The sequence below is a fragment of the Salmo trutta genome, chromosome 15, assembly GCF_901001165.1.
Source record: "Salmo trutta chromosome 15, fSalTru1.1, whole genome shotgun sequence".
Taxonomy (NCBI): Eukaryota; Metazoa; Chordata; class Actinopteri; order Salmoniformes; family Salmonidae; genus Salmo; species Salmo trutta.
The window spans coordinates 4,644,140-4,670,769 of NC_042971.1; the positions used below are offsets into that span (position 1 = coordinate 4,644,140).

The following is a 26,630-nucleotide window of genomic DNA, read 5'->3' on the forward strand; positions in this document are numbered from 1 at the left end:
GGGGACAAACGTTTAGGGTTCTACATTGTGACATCATTAAAATACTCCTTCTACAATGTTAAAACATTCTACATTGTGACATTAATTCATTGATATCATGAAACAACTCCTTCATGTATTTTCTGATGTTTGATCAGATGTCTTTTATCGGAGTATCTCTTGTTACATTGACCACAGCTATAAGGTTTTTCTCCCGTGTGTGTTCTTTGGTGTGATGTCAGATGGCTAAAAGTAGTAAAACTCTTCCAACATTGATCACAGCTATAAGATTTCTCTCCTGTGTGTGTTCTCTGGTGTGATGTCAGATGGCCAGATTGACCAAAATGCTTCCCACATTGACCACAGCTATAAGGTTTCTCTCCTGTGTGTGTTCTCTGGTGTATCTTCAGTTCGCCAGATTGAACAAAACTCTTGCCACATCGAGTACAGCTATAAGATTTCTCTCCTGTGTGTCTTCTCTGGTGTATCTTCAGTTCGCCAGATTGAACAAAACTCTTCCCACATTGAGTACAGCTACAGGGTTTCTCTCCTGTGTGTCTTCTTTGGTGTATCGTCAGATGGTTAGATTTAAAAAAAAAACTTCCCACATCGAGTACAGCTATAGGGTTTCTCTCCTGTGTGTGTTCTCTGGTGAAGAGTCAGATTGCGCAAGCAAGTAAAACTCTTCCCACACTCATCACAGATATACGATTTCTCTCCTGTGTGTATTCTCTGGTGTGATATCAGGCTGCTTCGATGAGTAAAACTCTTCCCACATTCATCACAGCTAGATAGTTTCTCTCCTGTGTGTATTCTCTGGTGTGATATCAGGCTGCTTTGATGAGTAAAACTCTTCCCACATTGATCACAGCTAAAAGGTTTCTCTCCTGTGTGTGGTCTCTGGTGTAATTTCAGGCTGGTTGAATGAGTAAAAGTCTTCCCACATTCATCACAGCTACAAGGTTTCTCTCCTGTGTGTGTTCTCAGGTGTGTTATCAGGTTGATTAGCTGAGTAAAACTCTTCCCACATTGATCACAGCTAAAAGGTTTCTCTCCTGTGTGTGTTCTCTGGTGTAATTTCAGGCTGGTTGAACTAGTAAAACTCTGCCCACATTCATCACAGCTAGATAGTTTCTCTCCTGTGTGTATTCTCTGGTGTGATATCAGGCTGCTTCGATGAGTAAAACTCTTCCCACATTGATCACAGCTAAAAGGTTTCTCTCCTGTGTGTGTTCTCTGGTGGAATTTCAGACTGGTTGAATGAGTAAAACGCTTCCCACATTCATCACAGCTATAAGATTTCTCTCCTGTGTGTGTTCTTTGGTGTACAATAAGATGGCTAGATGTATCAAAACTCTTCCCACATTGAGTACAGCAATAAGCTTTCTCTACTGTGTGGCTTCTCCGATGAATTTTAATTCCTGCTGAGGAGGTGAATCTCTTCCCACAGTCAGAGCAGCAGTGAGTTCTCTTCCCTGTGGGTCTCTGCTGGTGTTTCTTGAGGAGTTCTGATCTGGAGAGACTCTTCTCTGCCTTGTCAGCATCATGAGGTTGTTGAGGCTCCCCAGAGGATCCACGATAGTCACGTCTCTCTCCTGTGGGAACAACAAAGTCAGACAGATGGTTAAAGGCCCACAACAGCAGAAATCCACTGTAAAAGGTGATGCCAACAGCGTAGCCATGATGTTGAACAACAATTGACATCTGTAATGAATGTAATGATTACTTGACATTTGTCTTAAAATGAGCAACAATAGTCATATTTTGTCTTGTTTTCACATTAGTAGTAACATCTAAGATTGGAGGCCCTTTTCTATGTTTGCTCAGGGCAGTAACCTCCATTACCAGGTTGCTTATGAGTTCATTTCACACTACTTTGGATTATAATTGTAAGGCTTGTTTTAATGTTCTGTTTAATATAATGGTTGTGTCATCATCGCAAATCAACCGCTTTGTACTTAAAAAACACTTCAACCAGTAAAATGCTCTTTGGCTTTTTCATCAGCCTGACAATGAGGGTTTGTACACTGTTTGCCAAATTGGCCCATAACTTCACCTAACAACAACATAGACCTACTGTTGGACCCATAACTTCACCTAACAACAACATAGACCTACTGTAGGACCCATAACTTCACCTAACAACAACAACATAGAACTACTGTAGGACCCATAACATCACCTAACAATAACATAGACCTACTGTAGGACCCATAACTTCACCTAACAACAACATAGACCTACTGTAGGACCCATAACTACACCTAACAACAAATATAGGAAAATAGCTCTGTGTGTTGTACAATAGCCTATCCATCAAGGAACAGTTCTCTACACATTATGAGCTAAGTATCTCTGTGTCCAAACAGACTAACGAGACCCTACAGTAAATCAAGCAGACAATAACACATTATAAACATCAATTTGTTAGGGATGTTGGATCCAACGTGGAGCTCAGCATAACTGTCTTTACCAGAGTAATGAATGAAGAAGCACTTTGGTTGTTGTTGCATGTCGAGATGTTTGTAATTTGACTGGCATTCAGAAAAGTATTTCCTGGATCTTCTGATAGTTGATCATGTGACTGTAACTAAACATCTACAGTATTAAGAATTATGTGTAATTATTGAAGAACTGCGTTAATGACAGTATCCATTTGGGTGTTGTCAATAAAGCTAAGATAAAAAAAAAATGTATTTCACCTTTATTTAACCAGGTAGGCTAGTTGAGAACAAGTTCTCATTTACAACTGCAACCTGGCCAAGATAAAGCAAAGCAGTGCGACAAAAAAAAACAGAGTTAAACGTTGGATAAACAAACGAACAGTCAATAACACAATAGAAATATCTATTTACAGTGTGTGCAAATGTAGTACGGAGGTAAGGCAATAAATAGGCCATAGTAGTGAAGTAATTACAATTTAACACTGGAGTGATAGATGTTCAAGTAGAAATACTGGTGTGCAAAATAGCAAAAAAACGTCAATAAAAACATGGGGATGAGGTAGGCAGTTGGATGGGCTATTTACAGATGGGCTGTGTACAGCTGCAGCGATCGGTAAGCTGCTCAGATAGCTGATGCTTGAAGTTAGTGAGGGAGATATATGTCTCCAACTTCAGCGATTTTTGCAATTCGTTGCAGTCATTGGCAGCAGAGAACTGGAAGGAAAGGCGGCCAAAGGAGATGTTGGCTTTGGGGATGACCAGTGAGATATACCTCCTGGAGCGCGTGCTATGGGTGGGTGTTGCTATGGTGACCAGTGAGCTGAGTGAAGTCGGCCTAGCAAAGACTTATAGATGACCTGGAGCCAGTGGGTTTGGCGACGAATATGTATACCAGGTCGATTAGAAAGGCCTGCTCGCAGAAGTGTTCTAGGGAGCATTTGACAGTGATGAAGGGTGGCCGTTTGACCGCAAACCCATAACGGATGCAGGCGATGAGGCAGTAATCGCTGAGATCCTGATTGAAAACAGCAGAGGTGTATTTGGAGGGCAAGTTGGTCAGGATAATATCTATGAGGGTGCCCATGTTTACAGATTTAGGGGTTGTACCTGGTGGGTTCCTTGATAATTTGTGTGAGATTGAGGGCATCTAGCTTGGATTGTAGGACAGCCGGGGTGTTAACCTCACTAGGGTAGGGGGCACTATTTTCACCTCCGGATGAAAAGCGTGCCAAAGTAAACTTGGTAGATTTGGATAGAAAACACTCTAAAGTCTCCAAAACTGTTAAAATAATGTCTGTGAGTATAACAGAACTGATATGACGGCGAAAACCTGAGAAAAATACATCCAGGAAGTGGGATTTTTTGTTGTTGTTGTAGTTTTCCATTGACTGCCTATACAGATTCCATTGACTTAGGTCTCAAATTGCACTTCCTATGGCTTCCACTAGATGTCAACAGTCTTTAGAAATAGTTTCAGGCTTGTATTCTGAAAAATGAGAGTGTAAGACCACTCTGAATGAGTAGATCATTCAGTGTCCCATAGATTTTTCATGCGCGAGATCGACAGCGCGCCTTTCTTGTTTACCTTTTATACTGAAGACGTTATTGTCCGGTTGAAATGTTATCTATTATTTAGGCTAAAAACAACCTGAGGATTGATTATCAACATCGTTTGACATGTTTCTACGAACTTTACTGATACTTTTCTGATTTTTGGTCTGGCTGTTGTGATTGCCTTTGAGCCTGTGGATTACTGAACAAAACGCATGAACAAAACTGAGGTTTTTGGATATAAAGAGAGACTTTACCGAACACAACGAACATTTATTGAGTAAATGGGAGTCTTGCGAGTGCAACGATATGAAGATCATCAAAAGTAAGTGATTCATTTTATCGCTATTTCTGACTTGTGTAACTCCTCTACTTGGCTGATAACTGTTTGTAATGATTTGTCTGCTGGGCGCTGTTCTCAGATAATCGTATGGTATGCTTTCACGGTAAAGCCTTTTTGAAATCTGACACCGTGGTTTGATTAACAAGAAGTTAATCTTTAACCTCTATGGGACCGGCGGGACGAATTCGTCCCACCTACGTAACAGCCAGTTGAATCCTGTTGCGCAATTTTTAAAACGTTTGAAATACTATTACTTCAATTTATCAAACATATGACTATTTTACAGCTATTTAAAGACAAGACTCTCGTTAATCTAACCACACTGTCTGATTTCAAAAAGGCTTTACAACGAAAGCAAAACATTAGATTATGTCAGGAGAGTGCCCAGCCAGAAATAATCAGACACCCATTTTTCAAGCTAGCATATAATGTCACAAAAACCCAAACCACAGCTAAAACCATTTTTTACAAATCCGGCAAGGCACCAATTTTGAGAAGGGTTTAAAACAAAGGTTTCAAACCAATTCATGAATGTAATTGAATCTAGGTATGTCTTGCCTTTAATGTAATGGCATGAAAAACAATTGGCTGAATATTATACAATGACTTATCAACAGCTCTAATAATTTGCCTCCACAGGAAATCTACACTGGCAGTTATAGAATATACTATATCTATACTATATCTAAATACTATATCTAAACCTGGTTAAACTATCATTATGACATCATGGATGAATTCTAGAATATACTATATATCCTAGAAACCTGGTTAAACTGTCATTATGACATCATGGATGAATTCTAGAATATACTATATATCCTAGAAACCTGGTTAAACTATCATTATGACATCATGGATGAATTCTAGAATATACTATATATCCTAGAAACCTGGTTAACTATCATTATGACATCATGGATGAATTCTAGAATATACTATATAGCCTAGAAACCTGGTTAAACTATCATTATGACATCATGGATGAATTCTAGAATATACTATATAGCCTAGAAACCTGGTTAAACTATCATTATGACATCATGGATGAATTCTAGAATATACTATATAGCCTAGAAACCTGGTTAAACTATCATTATGACATCATGGATGAATTCTAGAATATACCATATAGCCTAGAAACCTGGTTAAACTATCATTATGACATCATGGATGAATTCTAGAATATACTATATAGCCTAGAAACCTGGTTAAACTATCATTATGACATCATGGATGAATTCTAGAATATACTATATATCCTAGAAACCTGGTTAAACTATCATTATGACATCATGGATGAATTCTAGAATATACTATATAGCCTAGAAACCTGGTTAAACTATCAATATGACATTATGGATGAATTCTAGAATATACTATATAGCCTATAAACCTGGTTAAACTATCATTATGACATCATGGATGAATTCTAGAATATACTATATATACTAGAAACCTGGTTAAACTTTCATTATGACATCCTGGATGAATAAATTTGAGTGGTTACACTCCTCCTTCCCCCATCCCTCAGCTGTTTACCAAACCAAGCCTCTGGGCAGCCATTTTGTTACTGTTTAAAAAAAACACACAACCCAGCAATCTGCAGTTCAAACAATAACAAATCTGTCATTCCACCACTGTTTTGGTTATAAGATGATTATGGGGTTGGAGAAATGTAACTACTTTCAAATTCATAGACAGACCTATGGATGCAAGGACTGACCATCCATGATATCAACATTATAGTTTTAACTATGTTGAGGCTATACAGTGTTGATTTACATTGTTTCTAAACATTGGAGTAAAAAAAAGCTTATTTGTGGTTCTGATGGGGTACAACAGTTGAACTAAGCTCATGAAGCATGTGTTATATTCTTCAAGAATCAATGGCTATAAATAAATAATTTAAAAGTCACAATATGGATGTAGCAATTGCATATTTCCCCTTTAACACCACACATCAGTTCAACAACTGCAGAGTTTGTGCCTCTGTATTTAAGACAGTACTTACTAGTATTAATCAGGGAACGGTTTCTCAAAACCATCTTATGGCTAAGTTCACCGTTAGAACCATTGGACGCCTTAAGATGCGTTTGGGAAACCGGGTCCAGATATCCAGTTTCCTCCTCTTCTTCCACCTCCCTTTTCGATGTGACAGTGATCTCCTCCTCCTCCTCTTTCACTCCATAAACTGCATCCTCCTCTTCTTTTACTGTAACATCCTCCTCCTCTTTCACTCTGAACGCGTCTTTTTCTTCTTTCACAGTAACGGCCTCACCCTCTACTTCTTGTTTTACTGTAACATCCTCCTCCTCTTTCACTCTGAACGCGTCTTTTTCTTCTTTCACAGTAACGCCCTCACCATCTACTTCTTGTTTTACTGTGATGTTCTCTTCTTTAGCAGGAGGAGAGTAGCTCAGTAACCGCATGGTCGGGGATGTTAGCTAGCTAGGCTAATGCTAACTTAACCAGCCCGCTAGCTGAATAATAACAACAACACAGTAAATATTAAATTAAATCGGATAACTAACTAGACGACAGAAGTGGGTTTAAAACACAGTGGTTAATATACACTAAAGCGTCTAAAGAGTTTTATTGGTTCGGCTATTTTGTCTAGCAAGCTACCGAGGTGGCTGAATAACTGTTGCTGCTGTTGAAAGAAGAGTTCCGTCCACTAGATTATACGTCACACTAACAGCATCGCCTTAAAATCCCAGACCGCCATCTGCTGACTGGAGTGGGTAACGCAGTTGAGTAAAATGTATATTTTATTGTCAGACAAAAAGTTAAAGGGTAGGAATAAGGGACATCGCTGGTACTAAAATATTCATTAGCCCCCCCCTAAATAAATCAATATCAGTCAATATATTTTTTCTGTGATTTCTTTTTTTCGTCAACGTCGCATCTTAAACTTCCTAAGGACCAGGGGAGGCTGCTGCTGCACTAGTGACTGTGAGACTTTCTTCAGCAAAGATGGAGGACAGAAATACTAGGAGAGAGGGGTACCCCTACACAGAACTGAACTGGATCAAAGATGGTGGACAGAAATACTAGGAGAGAGGGGTACCCCTACACAGAACTGATCTGGATCAAAGATGGAGGACAGAAATACTAGGAGAGAGGGGTACCCCTACACAGAACTGAACTGGATCAAAGATGGAGGACAGAAATACTAGGAGAGAGGGGTACCCTTACACAGAACTCAACTGGATCAAAGATGGCGGACATAAATACTAGGAGAGAGGGGTACCCCTACACAGAACTGAACTGGATCAAAGATGGCGGACAGAAATACTAGGAGAGAGGGGTACCCCTACACAGAACTGAACTGGATCAAAGATGGCGGACAGAAATACTAGGAGAGAGGGGTACCCCTACACAGAACTGAACCGGATCAAAGATGGCGGACAGAAATACTAGGATGGAAGCAAATGTAAGGGATTATAACTTCATAACGAATCATGCAAAAACATGTACAGTTGACAGGAATGTTAGTTAATGTAGAGACAAACGATTATGCATTTTTTTTATCATAAAGTTCATTTACGAAAATCGCGATTTAGCCAGCTAGCTGACTAGCTAACATTAGCCAGCTAGCTGACTAGCTAACATTAGCCAGCTAGCTGACTAGCTAACATTAACCAGCTAGCTGACTAGCTAACATTAGCCAGCTAGCTGACTAGCTAACATTAGCCAGCTAGCTGACTAGCTAACATTAGCCAGCTAGCTGACTAGCTAACATTAGCCAGCTAGCTGACTAGCTAACATTAGCCAGCTAGCTGACTAGCTAACATTAGCCAGCTAGCTGACTAGCTAACATTAGCCAGCTAGCTGACTAGCTAACATTAGCCAGCTAGCTGACTAGCTAACATTAGCCAGCTAGCTGACTAGCTAACATTAACCAGCTAGCTGACTAGCTAACATTAACCAGCTAGCTGACTAGCTAACATTAACCAGATAGCTGACTAGCTAACATTAGCCAGCTAGTTGATTAGCCAGCTAGCTGGCTAGCTTCATGGCTGTTGTGACATGAGTATGAAATTGTCATTCTGGTTGTTTTAGGGACTCCTGAAACAACCAGCAAACCAGGCTGTCGTTTTGTGAAACAGTGGATGTATAGAATCTAGCTAGCTGAAGAATTTACTGCAAATTGAATGTACATTGTGTAAGCTTGCCTTGATGATATTTGCCGTCCAGATAGATTAAATAACATGGCTAGCTATGTTCTTGCTTATTGTGCAGTGGATGATTAAAATACCTGTATGTCTATGGATGTGTAGCTAGCTATCTAGCCGATCTGTGTATGGACCCAAACGTTTGGTATACATATTAGTTCAGAACCTATGAACCTCAGCTATCATAGCCAGTTGTATCAACTTCAAAACAGCCTGAATGACATTAATGAAGCCTATGGATTGAGTAGAATATAATATCATGTTGTGCCAAGGATGCAAGTCGTATATACATGTAGTTATTACCATGCATGAGATCCCCACGTTGTAGCCTGTACATTTAATATATTCACTGATCATGTACTCTACCTTGGCAAATAAAGGTGCAGTTTAGGTATGAATGTCTTCGAGATTATTTTTCAGTCATATCCAATACCAGGAGTATCAAATTCCATTCTTTGAATGACGCTGTGTCTGCATGTATGTATTACAATTATACACTTCAACAGTGTTTACCAATCTTGGTCCTGGGACATCAATGGTTACACGTTGTAACTAATAGACTAGAAACAGGATTTAACTAGTTAATTCATATATACAGAAATATAATGTTAAACAACAGAACACTACACTTCCTATGCATCATGTAAATACTCTAACACTGGTTAATCTCAACATCTAATGCCCTTCATCTGCATTGATCTGATAAACACAGGATAGGTGGAGTATTTCATCAAATTACACTTCATTTCAACCAGTAGAGAATGTGAAACGCTTTATTGAAAAGCTCATTATACAAGTGTTATGAATACAAGTTTCAATCTGTACTTCAATGCACATCTGTTGTGCATTATAAAAACAGAGGAAGAAAGAGGAGGTGGTGAGAGAGGTGTAAAAGACAGAAAGGGAAAGAGGTAAGCACATAGGAGCAGGGAAGGCAGCACATGATTAATGAAACACAGTGCTACCTAAATATTCTCTCAGTTCATAACAATTACATAATAGTGTCTCTCGTCGGCCCAAAGGTTCTTAAAAGCAGGTGAGGTGGCGATGATGGGACTGGGGGTTGGCCTCCTCTCACATCAAAACATACCTGCAGACGAGAGACAGATGGAGAGAGAGAGCATGTTTAAACCTTGTGTTTTTATTTTTTATTCTAACATTGTTAGTCATCAATCAGGAGATGAAATGCAAAACTGACCTTGGATCATTACCTCTGGGACTACTGCATCTCTGTCTGTATTTCAATGTAAAGCATCTCTTTAATAATACTTCCTGTATAATATAAACTGACCTGGGATCATTAACTCTGGGACTACTGCATCTCTATCTGTATTTCAATGTAAAGCATCTCTTTAATAATACTTCCTGTATAATATAAACTGACCTTGGATCATTAACTCTGGGACTACTGCATCTCTATCTGTATTTCAATGTAGAGCATCTCTTTAATAATACTTCCTGTATAATATAAACTGACCTGGGATCATTAACTCTGGGACTACTGCATCTCTATCTGTATTTCAATGTAAAGCATCTCTTTAATAATACTTCCTGTATAATATAAACTGACCTGGGATCATTATCTCTGGGACTACTGCATCTCTATCTGTATTTCAATGTAAAGCATCTCTTTAATAATACTTCCTGTATAATATAAACTGACCTGGGATCATTAATTCTGTGACTACTGCATCTCTATCTGTATTTCAATGTAAAGCATCTCTTTAATAATACTTCCTGTATAATATAAACTGACCTGGGATCATTAACTCTGGGACTACTGCATCTCTATCTGTATTTCAATGTAAAGCATCTCTTTAATAATACTTCCTGTTGACCTGACCAAGTGACCTCTCACCTCTGATCATGCTGTGCCCTCTATGTAGCCAGTTCAGATGCAGGAGGGGTTCACCGACACAGCTGATATAACCTAGAGCATTTAGGGAGAAGAGGAGAGAGGGAAGAAGTGAAGAAGAGAGACTGTTATTGAGAAAATAAGGTAGTTAAAGCAATCGGACATACGAGGACAAACAATATAGCGTAGTTATAGAAATAATGAAGTGTCTTACTATTCTCCATGGTTGGCCCTCTTGCCTATTCTTTGAAGGTGGAAGGAGCCACAGTTATACACCTGAGCCTGTTTACTGCACAACACAATCCATCAATCCGATTGATACATGAGTGTGTAGGTGTGGGTTATAAGGGTGTCTAATTGTTCTACATTTTTTCAATATGGGTGATTTAAAATAGCCTGTTTTGTTTTTGCACAGACATCACAACCTTACCTAAACAGCACCCTCACCTGAGAAGTAGAAATGAAAGGGAGAGAAACTGGGAATTGAATAACTGCAGTTGACATAGCTCAGTAAATGGAAGAATACTCTTATTGCAATGTGAATGGCTCTTAAAAGAGCCTTTGGTTGTGCATAGTGTAGTCTAGGGTGTTGTCAGGGAACAGCACCCTCTTTGAAGAAGTAGGAGGTGAAGATCTCCTGCACACGGATTGCCTCTCTTGCTGCGTTGTTGGACCCCATCCTTGAAACATCCTGCAGAGCAGCAGACTCCTCCTCTGGCACACGGCGGCGAGCTGCAGATCCCCTCCTGGTCCTCGTGTCCATCCTCATGAAGTTACGCAGGACACAGGTAGCCTTCACACACCTGAATTCCTCCAGGAGGCAGTCCCAGATGACCCTGGTCACCCAACCTTGCAGTGCCCTACACGGTAACTGTAGGCAATCGTTCTGAAGGAATCTCCAGTTACAAGGTATCTGTAGGAATATGGAAGACAATGTAATTATTAGACTGTTACATCACCAGGTCATTGTGGATTACTGAAGTATAATATCACTGATAACAAATCATGATAACATTGGATTGATAGACAGATGGGCACACATATGTACATGTGTAGCATGTGACAATAACAGGATCATATCAAGGACGGCATCACAAATGAACACATAAATACCACTTGAAGCTTAATGATGAGTTGATCATTTGAATCAGCTGTGCAGTGTGAAGGCAAAAACAACAATGTTCCCCTCTGAGTCCCCAGGACTGAGAACCACTGCTCTTCATTGGGACCTCTTCATATGTAGACTGGCTTTCATAGAGCTCTTTATCTGAGGACAGACAACCTCACAAGAAACAGACTTCATTATAGTCAAATTACACCACACTGAATATTATGTTACTATTATCTCCGTCCTCACTTCTAGGGACAGGAACTACACAAAAGTACCTGCCCTATCCAGAATAGCCTCCTCTCTCACTGACAGTTGTGGCTGCTATCCTTTCACCCTCCTCCATGGCTGTTAGCTAGCTACCTACAAATGCATTTGGAGTTTGTTTTTTACAGTGATAAATACATCAAGATGGCTAGCTAATATGAAGTTAGGTAGATGGTGATATTTAATTCACTTAGCTATCTATCTATACAGTATGTGAAGTTGTCTAGATAGCTAGCTAGCTCATTTAGCAGCTCATTTGAGTTAGCCTGCACTGTAGCTAGTTAGCTAATAATACATCGTTGTTTTTTTACATTTTCAAAATCTATTTACTTACTTGAATAGGTTCTCCCAGCCATGTGGACAACTGGAAACAGGGCAGCAAAGTTTGTCACCAGAGCGTTTAGAGGATATTACTACTGAACTATGTACCCATTTAATAACCAGACCTTCATACAAACTTGCTCTGCTGAATTCTTGATGGAGTCACAATGGGCGGCCTAAGAGGCATCTAGTCCATCTGCTGACTGGACGCAGTTCAGTAAAATGTACATTTTATCTTCAGACAACAAGTTAAAGGGTAGGAAGCATGAGTTTTTACTCACCAGTGTAACAACACAGTGTGGTTAAAGACTTAGTAACTGAGCTGTAGTCACGATCTGGTTTCCTATAAGTACAGTTATATTTTTGTGTTATTACATATTTCTTAACTTATTTCTGGATATCTTCTAAACTACCCACAATGCACTATTTCTCTACGTCATATGGAGGATCTACTCTGTGCTACAGAGTTTGTATGCTAGCTCGGTAGCTAGCTCCAGCTTGTCAACATTAGCCACACCTCATGCGTTTCATATACTGTGTGGTTGTGTTATCTAGTGGGAACCCATGAGTGCAAACGATTGGTTTAATATGAAGTTATACACTTGAAGTTATTTCTGTTGTAGTTTACATCATAGGGAATAGGCTGGTCCTCCATATTACCTCACACCTGACTTTAGCATTCTTCTGTATTCTGATTGGTTTTATGTAATATCTCTAAAAATAGAACAGTGAGGTGTAACTTTGCATTGGGACTTAAAAAATATTTTATTTTATATTTTATAAACAATACAAAACATACACACACAAACGACATCATATTAACATTAACTACATCACACCTTCCCAGACCCACTAGCACACATCTTCAGCGCCCGCATCTCAACACTGACACACCCCCATCTCCAGCTCCTGCATCACTCTCCACCACATGGCCTCAAACTGCACCATTTTATTTCTCTCTGTCGCCCAGCACTTTACATGTTTAGATAATAAAGCATTTGACCTTTCTATTGCGTTAACAGTAATATTGTACTTCTGACAGCCAACTTTCTAACTCCGCCCATAACTTTATGACGTCATAACATTCCCAGAAGGATTATTGAGTCATTGTTAGTTTTACACTGAAGACATGATTCTGCCGTTGTGCTGTAGAATTAGGGGATTTTGTCTCTTGTATAATAAGGGACTATCATTTGTCCCAACATCACAGGCAACAGACTTTGTTATAGTTAAAGACTTCCAAAAGTGTTTTAATGGGGTTTCTCCCTGTGCACCTGCCAATGTAAATCCATTGAACGAGACAAGTTACCAGACAGGACATATTGCTAATGCTCTTCCTATTGATAACCTGAATGACAATTAACTTGTGGGTGGTGGTGGTGATGACGGCCTATTCGATGACGTCGTCCATCGGGATTCTCCAAAAAAGAAGATGCTCTGGATTGATCACTGGAGTCAGATGTGAAGGAGGAGGTTGATCATCAGGAGTCAGATGTGAAGGAGGATGTTGATCATCAGGAGTCAGATGTGAAGGAGGAGGTTGATCATCAGGAGTCAGATGTGAAGGAGGAGGTTGATCATCAGGAGTCAGATGTGAAGGAGGAGGTTGATCATCAGGAGTCAGATGTGAAGGAGGAGGTTGATCATCAGGAGTCATATGTGAATGAGGAGGTTGATCATCAGGAGTCAGATGTGAAGGAGGAGGATGATCATCAGGAGTCAGATGTGAAGGAGGAGGTTGATCATCAGGAGTCAGATGTGAAGGAGGAGGTTGACCATCAGGAGTCAGATGTGAAGGAGGAGGTTGATCATCAGGAGTCAGATGTGAAGGAGGAGGTTGACCATCAGGAGTCAGATGTGAAGGAGTAGGTTGATCATCAGGAGTCAGATGTGAAGGAGGAGGTTAATCATCAGGAGTCAGATGTGAAGGAGGAGGTTGATCATCGGGAGTCAGATGTGAAGGAGGAGGTTGATCATCGGGAGTCAGATGTGAAGGAGGAGGTTGATCATCAGGAGTCAGATGTGAAGTAGGAGGTTGATCATCAGGAGTCAGATGTGAAGGAGGAGGTTGATCATCAGGAGTCAGATGTGATGGAGGAGGTTGATCATCAGGAGTCAGATGTGAAGGAGGAGGTTGATCATCAGGAGTCAGATGTGAAGGAGGAGGTTGATCATCAGGAGTCAGATGTGAAGGAGGAGGTTGACCATCAGGAGTCAGATGTGAAGGAGTAGGTTGATCATCAGGAGTCAGATGTGAAGGAGGAGGTTAATCATCAGGAGTCAGATGTGAAGGAGGAGGTTGATCATCAGGAGTCAGATGTGAAGGAGTAGGTTGATCATCAGGAGTCTGATGTGAAGGAGGAGGTTGATCATCAGGAGTCAGATGTAAAGGAGGAGGTTGATCATCAGGAGTCAGATGTGAAGGAGGAGGTTGATCATCAGGAGTCAGATGTGAAGGATGAGGTTGATCATCAGGAGTCAGATGTGAAGGAGAAGGTTGATCATCAGGAGTCAGATGTGAAGGAGGAGGTTGATCATCAGGAGTCAGATGTGAAGGAGGAGGTTGATCATCAGGAGTCAGATGTGAAGGAGGAGGTTGATCATCAGGAGTCAGATGTGAAGGAGGAGGTTGATCATCAGTGAACCTCTAGGATTGTGGCTGGGCTGGTGTTTCCACTTCCAGCTTGGTCATATATTTTGATACATTGAATGTTGATATTGTGAACCTATGTTATATATTTGTACCTCCTGTTTCAGGAAGTGATGTCACTAAGTACTGCCCCTATATATACAGTGCATTCAGAAAGTATTCAGACCCCTTCACTTTTTACACATTTTGTTACATTATTCAAACATTTATGAGGAAAACATTGATTTAATCCATCTACACACAATACCCCATAATGACATCACAATACCCCATAATGACATCACAATACCCCATAATGACATCACAATACTGTCACGCCCTGACCAGGTGAACTCGGGTATTTTGGGTCAGGGTGTGTCATGTTGGGTATTTTTCCTTGGTTTGTTTTCTATGTTAGCTGCGCTTTGGTCCGCTTCCTCATCACCCGACGACGATCGTTACAAATACCCCATAATGACATCACAATACCCCATAATGACAAAGCAAAAACAGGTTTTTATAAATGTTTCAAATGTAACAAAAACAACAACTGAAATTTCACATTTACATACAGTACCAGTCAAACGTTTGGACACACCTCCTCATTCAAGGGTTTTTATTTTTACTATTTTCTACATTGTAGAATAATAATGAAGATATTAAAACTATGAAATAACACATATGGAATCATGTAGTAACCAAAAAAGGGTTAAACAAATCAAAATATATTTTCTATTTGAGATTCTTCAAAGTATTCACAATTTGCCTTGATGACAGCTTTGCACACACTTGGCATAGTTGTGTTGTCTTCACTATTATTCTACAACATAGAGAATAGTTAAAATAAAGAAAAAACATTGAATTTGTAGGTGTGTCCAAACAATTGACCGGTACTGAATATGCATTGTGGAGGAGAACTGATCCTAGATCTGTACAAAGGCACAACATCTACAGCAGGAACAACTGTCTGTGTTAAAAAGGCCCAGCTGGATTGAATTGAGCTATTAAAAATGACATATTTGAATGTGAAATGATTTGTTCTGTTTGTCAATACAAGACAGGGTCTGTGGAGGCTTGGTCTATTAGTGGTAGATTTGGGGGATAATTTGAGTTGGAATATTGATAGATTTTTGGAGGGACCCTTGTCACTACAGCCAATCAGTGAGCAGCGTCCCTTCCCCCACACCGTAGGCAGTTCTGTTACTCACAACACTTCCCCTGCTTTCCTCAACAATGGAAAAGCCCACTGAACTAAAGCCTTGCCATTTCAGATCTTTTTTAAAAGATTGGGGAATTTTTTACAATTAGGAAATAATATGTCATGTTTTACTCGTACCTCAGCCAGCATTGTGAATGGTTAGGGAATAATATGTCATGTTTTACTCGTACCTCAGCCAGCATTGTGAATGGTTAGGAAGTAATATCTCATGTTTTACTAGTACCTCAGCCAGCATTGTGAATGGTTAGGAAATAATATGTCATGTTTTACTCGTACCTCAGCCAGCATTGTGAATGGTTAGGGAATAATATGTCATGTTTTACTCGTACCTCAGCCAGCATTGTGAATGGTTAGGAAATAATATGTCATGTTTTACTCGTACCTCAGCCAGCATTGTGAATGGTTAGGAAATAATATGTCATGTTTTACTCGTACCTCAGCCAGCATTGTGAATGGTTAGGAAATAATAGGTCATGTTTTACTCGTACCTCAGCCAGCATTGTGAATGGTTAGGAAATAATATGTCATGTTTTACTCGTACCTCAGCCAGCATTGTGAATGGTTAGGAAATAATATTTCATGTTTTACTCGTACCTCAGCCAGCATTGTGAATGGTGTCTGATGCAGTGACATACTAGAACATGGCAGTAAATCTAATACTTAGGTGTTTTTAGTCAGGCATGAAAGGTCTGGGGTGGTTCTGTGGTTATAAGTTACTGACCTTGGAATACATTTCTGGCCATGCTGGCAGGGTCTGAATCAAACCCAATGTCCACCTGGTACACTGACAGGGTCTGAATCAAACCCAATGTCCACCTGGCACACTGACAGGGTCTGAATCAAACCCAATGTCCACCTGGTACACTGGCAGGGTCTGAATCAAACCCAATGTCCACCTGGCATACTGGCAGGGTCTGAATCAAACCCAATATCCACCTGGCACACTGACAGGGTCTGAAACAAACCCAATGTCCACCTGGTACACTGGCAGGGTCTGAATCAAACCCAATGTCCACCTGGTACACTGGCAGGGTCTGAATCAAACCCAATGTCCACCTGGTACACTGGCAGGGTCTGAATCAAACCCAATGTCCACCTGGTACACTGGCAGGGTCTGAATTAAACCCAATGTCCACCTGGTACACTGGCAGGGTCTGAATTAAACCCAATGTCCACCTGGTACACTGGCAGGATCTGAATTAAACCCAATGTCCACCTGGTACACCGACAGGGTCTGAATCAAACCCAATGTCCACCTGGTACACTGACAGGGTCTGAATCAACCCAATGTCCACCTGGTACACTGACAGTGTCTGAATCAAACCCAATGTCCACCTGGTACACTGGCAGGGTCTGAATCAAACCCAATGTCCACCTGGTACACTGGCAGGGTCTGAATCAAACCCAATGTCCACCTGGTACACTGGCAGGGTCTGAATCAAACCCAATGTCCACCTGGTACACTGGCAGGGTCTGAATCAAACCCAATGTCCACCTGGTACACTGGCAGGGTCTGAATTAAACCCAATGTCCACCTGGTACACTGACAGGGTCTGAATCAACCCAATGTCCACCTGGTACACTGACAGGGTCTGAATCAACCCAATGTTAAGGGGAGGGAAGATTGGTCAAGAGGGTGATGATTATTGTTGTTCTACTGCCTGATTGTTATGCAACAACACTGTTTACAAAAGCTTTGTTAAATCAGCACAACAGTTTCCGCTGTGCTAACATAATTGTAAAAGGGTTTTCTAATGATCAATTAGCCTTTTAAAATGATAAACTTGGATTAGCTAACACAACGTGGCATTGGAACACAGGAGTGATGGTTGCTGATAATGATCCTCTGTACGCCTATGTAGATATTCCATAAACAATCAGCTGTTTCCAGCTACAATAGTCATTTACAACATTAACAATGTCTACACTGTATTTCAGATCAATTTGATGTTATTTTAATGGACAAAAAAAGTGTTTTTCTTTCAAAAACAAGAACATTTCTAAGTGACTCCAACCTTTTGAACGGTAGTGTTAATCATTTTAGAATAAGGCTGTAATGTAACAAAATGTGGAAAAAGTGAAGGGGTCTGAATACTTTCCGAATGCACTGTATTGTTACACCATGTAGGAGCAGTATAGACCTAGTCTGTTCATTATATACATCTACATGATGTATTGTTACACCATGTAGGAGCAGTATAGACCTAGTCTGTTCATTATATACATCTACATGATGTATTGTTACACCATGTAGGAGCAGTATAGACCTAGTCTGTTCATTATATACATCTACATGATGTATTGTTACATCATGTAGGAGCAGTATAGACCTAGTCTGTTCATTATATACATCTACATGATGTATTGTTACACCATGTAGGAGCAGTATAGACCTAGTCTGTTCATTCTATACATCTACATGATGTATTGTTACACCATGTTGGAGCAGTATAGACCTAGTCTGTTCATTATATACATCTACATGATGTATTGTTACACCATGTAGGAGCAGTATAGACCAACAGTACCTGGCTACTTATTTAGATGTTGTTTGACTTAATGAAACTACCTTAAATGTGCTGTAGTAAACATGTGTTATTCTCACTAATCAATCAACACATTTCTGTCTTTGTATGTCTCAATATAAAAGTATTATTTAGTTAAATCCATTTAAAATAATCTTTGTCTGAAAATAAAATGTGATCCTCAACTGCGTTTCCCTCCAGTCAGCAGACGGCGATGTGCGTCTTTCAGGCGATGCTGCAGCGTGACGTATAATCTAGTGGACGGTTCTTCATAAACAGCTCGTCAACCACCTCGGTAGCTTGCTAGCCAACATAGCCGAAACATTCAACCTATTTATACGCTTTCGGTCTATATTAGCTACTGTGTTTTAGACACACTTCTGTCGTATCTACTTGTTAACCTATTTAATTTAATATTACGTTATTTTTTTATTAGTCAGCTATAGTAGCTGGCTGGTTAAGTTAGCATTAGCCTAGTCGCTAATGATAGCTAGCTAGCTAACATCCCCGAACATGAGCTCCCTAAACTACTCCCCTCCTGTTAAAGAAGAGGAGGTCTGCTGGACGGAGAAAGAAGCTCTGGGGCTGAACATTGTCGTGAAAGAGGAGAAGGAAGAGGAGGATGTTACAGTAAAACAAGAAGTAGAGGGTGAGGCTGTTACAGTGAAAGAAGAAGAGAAAGACGTTTCAGTTAAACAAGAGGAAGAAGAGGATGATGCTGTTTTTGGAGTGAAGAAGGAAGGAGAGATTACTGTCACATTGAAAGATGAGGAGGAGGAGACAGGAGATCTGAGTAACACCAGTAAGTACCGCCTTCAATTAGTTTTTAACTGTGGATATTCGGAGTTGGCTCGTCAATACCTCTTCAACGGAGGGTCCTGGGATGATGACTGATATGTCTAGAATCAGACGACGTAGAGAACAAGCTACCCCTTGTTTTCTCCATTCCGTTTCCAAAAAGTGACTTAACATATATATTTGAGAAGGGTCTATCTGCTGACCGCAGACTGGGGGTCACGGCATGTAGTGATGAATATGCATAGCGATCTGGAGACAACTCCTATAGTGTTTTATCAAAGTTGTCGGTATGTCACGTGTCCACATAACAACTTAATCATTACGAAACTTCTGTTAGATCAAGTAAACCTCACGTAGCAAATAAGCCATTAATTTTGTTGTTGACCAAATTCAACACTTTCCACATTGGGTTGATAATTGTTTCCACTTGGATACAACCTACTGTAGCCTACTGGCATGACCTAGAGAGATACAACCTACTGTAACCTACTGGCATGACCTAGAGAGATACAACCTACTGTAACCTACTGGCATGACCTAGAGAGATATAACCTACTGTAACCTACTGGCATGACCTAGAGAGTTACAACCTACTGTTACCTACTGGCATGACCTAGAGAGTTACAACCTACTGTAAACTACTGGCATGACCTAGAGAGGTACAACCTACTGTAACCTACTGGCATGACCTAGAGTTACAACCTACTGTAACCTACTGTCATGACCTAGAGAGATACAACCACTGGTATGCAAGCATTTCTATGCATGCAACAACAACCAAAGTGCTTCTTCATCCATTACTCTGGTAAAGACAGTTATGCCGTGCACCATGTTGGATCCAACATCCCTAACAAATTGATGTTTATAAAGTGTTATTGTCTGCTTGATTTACTGTAGTGTCTCATTAGTCTGTCTTGACACAGAGATACTTAGCTCATAATGTGTAGAGAACTGTTCCTTGATGGACAGGCTATTGTACAACACACAGAGCTATTTTCCTTTATTCAGGACATTTAGAATGACAACACATTACAGAGTAGCCTAGTGGGATTATTCACAAAATTATCTGGTGATCAGGTTATGAAATGTCATGACAAAGACATTTTAGTTTCCATGTTTCACCTGAAATATTAAATATATAGTCCTAGGTCTATGTTATTGTTAGGTGAAGTTATGGGTCCTACAGTAGGTCTATGTTGTTAGGTGAAGTTATGGGTCCTACAGTAGGTCTGTGTTGTTGTTAGGTGAAGCTATGGGCCAATTTGTTAAACACTTAGTGTACAAACCCTCATTGTCAGGCTGATGGCAAAGCTAGCCAAAGAGCATTTTACTGGTTGAAGTGTTTTTTTAAGGATAAAGCAGCTGATTTGAGACAATAACACAAACATATTAAGCAGGTGATTCAAGCGAGCCTTACAATTATAATCCAAAGGTAGTTTTGAAATGCACTCATAAGCAACCTGGAAATGGAGGCTATTTTTGCTGTCAGCCTATGAGAACTCCCCTGAGTTTTCCCCCATGGTGGTGAATTACTGAATACACACAGAGCTTAATGTGAGTTTCCTTGAGTAACACTCCTGATCTTGTGCTGTAATATTCAGAATACATTGTGAAAAACTAAAATCTTCGTTCACCATTTTTTCTCCAGGCAGATATACTACATCCATAACTAGTGGTTTCCTCATTACCAGATATACTACATCCATAACTAGTGGTTTCCTCATTACCAGATATACTACATCCATAACTAGTGGTTTCCTCATTACCAGATATACCTCATCCATAACTAGTGGTTTCCTCATTACCAGATATACTACATCCATAACTAGTGGTTTCCTCATTACCAGATATACTACATCCATAACTAGTGGTTTCCTCATTACCAGATATACTACATCCATAACTAGTGGTTTCCTCATTACCAGATATACTACATCCATAACTAGTGGTTTCCTCATTACCAGATATACTACATCCATAACTAGTGGTTTCCTCATTACCAGATATACTACATCCATAACTAGTGGTTTCCTCATTACCAGATATACTACATCCATAACTAGTGGTTTCCTCATTACCAGATATACTACATCCATAACTAGTGGTTTCCTCATTACCAGATATACTACATCCATAACTAGTGGTTTCCTCATTACCAGATATACTACATCCATAACTAGTGGTTTCCTCATTAGCAGATATACTACATCCATAACTAGTGGTTTCCTCATTACCAGATATACTACATCCATAACTAGCGGTTTCCTCATTAGCAGATATACTACATCCATAACTAGTGGTTTCCTCATTACCAGATATACTACATCCATAACTAGTGGTTTCCTCATTAGCAGATATACTACATCCATAACTAGCAGTTTCCTCATTAGCAGATATACTACATCCATAACTAGCGGTTTCCTCATTAGCAGATATACTACATCCTTAAAACCTCTACGGGCCACGGTGGCAGTATTGAGAATTTTGAAAAAAATACGTGCCCATTTTTAACTGCCTCCTACACCAACTCAGAAGCTAGGATATGCATATTATTAACACATTCGGATAGAAAACACTCTGAATTTTCTAAAACAGTTTGAATGGTGTCTGTAAGTATAACAAAACTCATATTGCAGGCAAAAACCTGAGAAAAATAGATTAAAAAAAATGAGAATTTTGTGGCTGTACTATTTAGTGTCATTGTTTATTAGATACCATAGTGAGAAAGGATTCAGTTCGCAACTCCTACGGCTTCCACTAGATGTCAGCGATCTTTATAAAGTTGTTTGAAGCTTCCATGATTAACAGGGAGCAAATTAGAATGCATTGAAGTTGACGTCCGTGGGATGTCGTCACTTCCATTATGGCCTGCACCTGCGCAATCATGAGACACGAGACATTTTAAAAAAACGTTTTTCTAGACACAGGTGAAGTCGGGTTGAAACATTACTGATGTTTCACGTTAAAAATGGCTCTAAAGATTGATGCTAAACAACGTTTGACATGTTTGAACAAACATAAATAGATTATTTTTGTAACTTTTTTAACTTTTTGCCGTGACTTCACACACCCCCCCCGCGCTACTTTTTAGTAGCCACCGAAGCGCTAACAACATGGAACAACTTGGAGTTATTTGGACATCAATTATGAACTTTGTCAAAAGAAACCACATTTGTTGTGGACCTGGAATTCCTGGAACTGCCAATGGATGAAGATAATCAAAGGTAATGGATTATTGACAATAGTATTATTGATATTACATGGTTACAAGATGATGCTAAGCTAATTAGGCTAGCTTATTGTTCTTAGCACAGCACCTGGTTTATTGCAACTTGTGATTTCCCAGTAAAGTTATTTTGAAATCTGGCAAGACAGTATCATTTACGAAATGTTAAACTATAATTATTTGAATGACAATATTATAATTTACCAATGTTTTCGAATAGTACTTTTGAAAATTGTAACGTTGTTCACCGGAAGCATTTCAGAGAAGAAAAAAATCAGAATTTCACCGCTACTGTAAAATGCGGTTTTTGGATATAAATATGAACTTGATGGAACAAAAAATGCATGTATTGTATAACATAATGTCCTAGGAGTGTCATCTGATGGAGATTGTCAAAGGTTGGTGCATAATTTTAGCTGGTTTCTGCTTTTGGTGACGCCTGACCTTGAATTGAAAATGGATGTTTGTACTTTTGTGGCTATGTACTGTCCTAACATAATCTAACTTTATGCTTTTGCCGTAAAGCCTCTTTGAAAATCGATCAATGTGGTTAGATTAAGGAGATTTTTATCTTTTAAATGTTGTAAAATAGTTGATTGTTTGAGAAATTGAAATTATTCGATTTTTGATGTTTTGAATTTCCAGCCTTGCTAGCAATCCCGTCTCAGGGTTCATTGCTAACCCGTGGCCTCAACAGGATAACTAGTGGTTTCCTCATTACCAGATATACTACATCCATAACTAGTGGTTTCCTCATTACCAGATATACTACATCCATAACTAGTGGTTTCCTCATTAGCAGATATACTACATCCATAACTAGTGGTTTCCTCATTACCAGATATACTACATCCATAACTAGTGGTTTCCTCATTACCAGATATACTACATCCCTAACTAGTGGTTTCCTCATTACCAGATATACTACATCCATAACTAGTGGTTTCCTCATTACCAGATATACTACATCCATAACTAGTGGTTTCCTCATTACCAGATATACTATATCCATAACTAGTGGTTTCCTCATTACCAGATATACTACATCCATAACTAGTGGTTTCCTCATTACCAGATATACTACATCCATAACTAGTGGTTTCCTCATTAGCAGATATACTACATCCATAACTAGTGGTTTCCTCATTACCAGATATACTACATCCGTAACTAGTGGTTTCCTCATTACCAGATATACTACATCCGTAACTAGTGGTTTCCTCATTACCAGATATACTACATCCGTAACTAGTGGTTTCCTCATTACCAGATATACTACATCCGTAACTAGTGGTTTCCTCATTACCAGATATACTACATCCGTAACTAGTGGTTTCCTCATTACCAGATATACTACATCCGTAACTAGTGGTTTCCTCATTACCAGATATACTACATCCGTAACTAGTGGTTTCCTCATTACCAGATATACTACATCCGAAACTAGTGGTTTCCTCATTAGCAGATATACTACATCCGTAACTAGTGGTTTCCTCATTACCAGATATACTACATCCATAACTAGTGGTTTCCTCATTACCAGATATACTACATCCATAACTAGTGGTTTCCTCATTACCAGATATACTACATCCATAACTAGTGGTTTCCTCATTACCAGATATACTACATCCATAACTAGTGGTTTCCTCATTACCAGATATACTACATCCATAACTACTGGTTTCCTCATTACCAGATATACTACATCCATAACTAGTGGTTTCCTCATTAGCAGATATACTACATCCATAACTAGTGGTTTCCTCATTACCAGATATACTACATCCATAACTAGTGGTTTCCTCATTAGCAGATATACGACATCCATAACTAGTGGTTTCCTCATTACCAGATATACTACATCCATAACTAGTGGTTTCCTCATTACCAGATATACTACATCCATAACTAGTGGTTTCCTCATTAGCAGATATACTACATCCATAACTAGTGGTTTCCTCATTAGCAGATATACTACATCCATAACTAGTGGTTTCCTCATTAGCAGATATACTACATCCATAACTAGTGGTTTCCTCATTACCAGATATACTACATCCATAACTAGTGGTTTCCTCATTACCAGATATACTACATCCATAACTAGTGGTTTCCTCATTACCAGATATACTACATCCATAACTAGTGGTTTCCTCATTACCAGATATACTACATCCATAACTAGTGGTTTCCTCATTACCAGATATACTACATCCATAACTAGTGGTTTCCTCATTACCAGATATACTACATCCATAACTAGTGGTTTCCTCATTACTAGATATACTACATCCATAACTAGTGGTTTCCTCATTACTAGATATACTACATCCATAACTAGTGGTTTCCTCATTACTAGATATACTACATCCATAACTAGTGGTTTCCTCATTACCAGATATACTACATCCATAACTAGTGGTTTCCTCATTACCAGATATACTACATCCATAACTAGTGGTTTCCTCATTACCAGATATACTACATCCATAACTAGTGGTTTCCTCATTACCAGATATACTACATCCATAACTAGTGGTTTCCTCATTAGCAGGGAGGTGTTTCTGCAATCAAATTGTGAGTGCATCGCCCTCGCCCCCAAAATTTTAGCAAACACAGAAAGGGGCCTGTATTGGAGAGCAAAATGCTCTCACAATGCTTAGGATTTCACCAACTTTAATAACTTATCTCTAGCTACCGCTAATGTGAAAACAAGACAAAATATGATTGTTGCTAACTTGACTGTCTTAATTGTCAAATAATTTAACAGTCAATTGTTTACAACTTCATGGGTATGATCTGGGCATCACCTTTTACCTCAAATAAACAGTGGATTTCTGCTGTTGTGGGCCTTTAACCATCTGTCTGACTTTGTCGTTCATCAGGAGAGAGACGTGACTATCGTGGACCCTCTGGGGAGTCTCAACAACCTCATGAAGCTGACAAGGCAGAGAAGAGTCTCTCCAGATCAGAACACCTCAAGAAACAGCAGCAGAGACCCACAGGGAAGAAATCTTACTGCAAATCTTCATCGAACTTAAAATATACCAGCGAGTACACACAGGAGAGAAATCTCACCACTGTTTTGATTGTGGGAAGAGTTACTTAAGATCAAAATCACTAAAAGTACACATGATGATTCACACAGGAGAAAAACCTTATAGCTGTGATCAATGTGGGAAGAGTTTTACTACATCTAGCTATCTGACTATACACCAGAGAACACATACAGGAGAGAAACCATACAGCTGTACTCAATGTGGGAAGAGTTTTACTCATTCAAGCAACCTGTTATCACACCAGAGAAAACACACAGGAGAAAAATCTTATAGCTGTGATCAATGTGGGAAGAGTTTTACTCAGTCAAGCAACCTGGTATCACACCAGAGAACACACACAGGAGAGAAACCTTATAGCTGTGATCAATGTGGGAAGAGTTTTACTACATCTAGCCATCGGATTGTACACCAGAGAACACACACAGGAGAGAAATCTTATAGCTGTACTCAATGTGGAAAGAGTTTTACTCACTTAAGCAGCCAGTTATCACACCAGAGAACACACACAGGAGAGAAATCTTATAGCTGTAATCAATGTGAGAAGAGTTTTACTACATCTAGCCATCTGACTATACACCAGAGAACACACACAGGAGAGAAACCTCATAGCTGTGATCAATGTGACAAGAGATACTCTGATAAAAGATCTCTGATCAAACATCAGAAAATACATACATGAAGAAGTTGTTTCATGATATCAATGAAATAATGTCACAATGTAGAATGTTTTAATATTGTAGTAGGAGTATTTTAATGATGTCACAATGTAGAACCCTAAATGTTTTCCCCCTGTTCTATTGATTTCAACATGATATGGATATTAGCCTCATCTGTGGAAATTGTTTTGTTCTTTGCTCCGTTCATCTTTCCCTCAATCTTGACTAGTCTGCCAGTCCCTGCCACTGAAAAACTTCCCCACTGCATGATGCTGCCATGCTTCACCGTAGGGATGGTGCCTGGTTTCCTCCAGACGTGACACTTGGCATTCAGGCCAAGAGTTCAATCTTGGTTTCATCAGAACAGAGAATCTTGTTTCTCATGGTCTGAGAGGCCTTTTGGTGAACTCCAAGTGGGCCGTCATGTGACTTTTATTGAGAAGTGGCTTCTGTCTGGCCACTCTACCAT

The 26,630-nt window shown here is 39.5% G+C and overlaps 2 protein-coding genes across 2 annotated transcripts in view; one reads left to right on the forward strand and one right to left on the reverse strand.

The window, feature by feature from the left end:
* Nucleotides 1-3,401, reverse strand: part of LOC115149589 (gastrula zinc finger protein XlCGF17.1-like) — a 35,537-nt gene extending 32,136 nt beyond the window's left edge. The window contains exons 1-2 of the mRNA XM_029692544.1: nucleotides 3,398-3,401; nucleotides 757-1,475 (exon numbers count right to left, since the gene is read on the reverse strand). Of these exons, the coding sequence (XP_029548404.1) occupies nucleotides 757-1,475; nucleotides 3,398-3,401 (723 nt within the window). The remainder of the gene's footprint in view (nucleotides 1-756; nucleotides 1,476-3,397) is intronic.
* Nucleotides 3,402-20,735: 17,334 nt separating this feature from the next.
* On the forward strand, nucleotides 20,736-26,100 carry LOC115149590 (zinc finger protein 2 homolog; the record flags this gene model as incomplete). The annotated part of the gene is made up of 2 exons (XM_029692545.1): nucleotides 20,736-20,741; nucleotides 25,498-26,100. Coding segments are annotated over exons 1-2 (609 nt in total), but the record flags the coding sequence as incomplete, so codon positions are not given.
* Nucleotides 26,101-26,630: the final 530 nt, after the last annotated feature.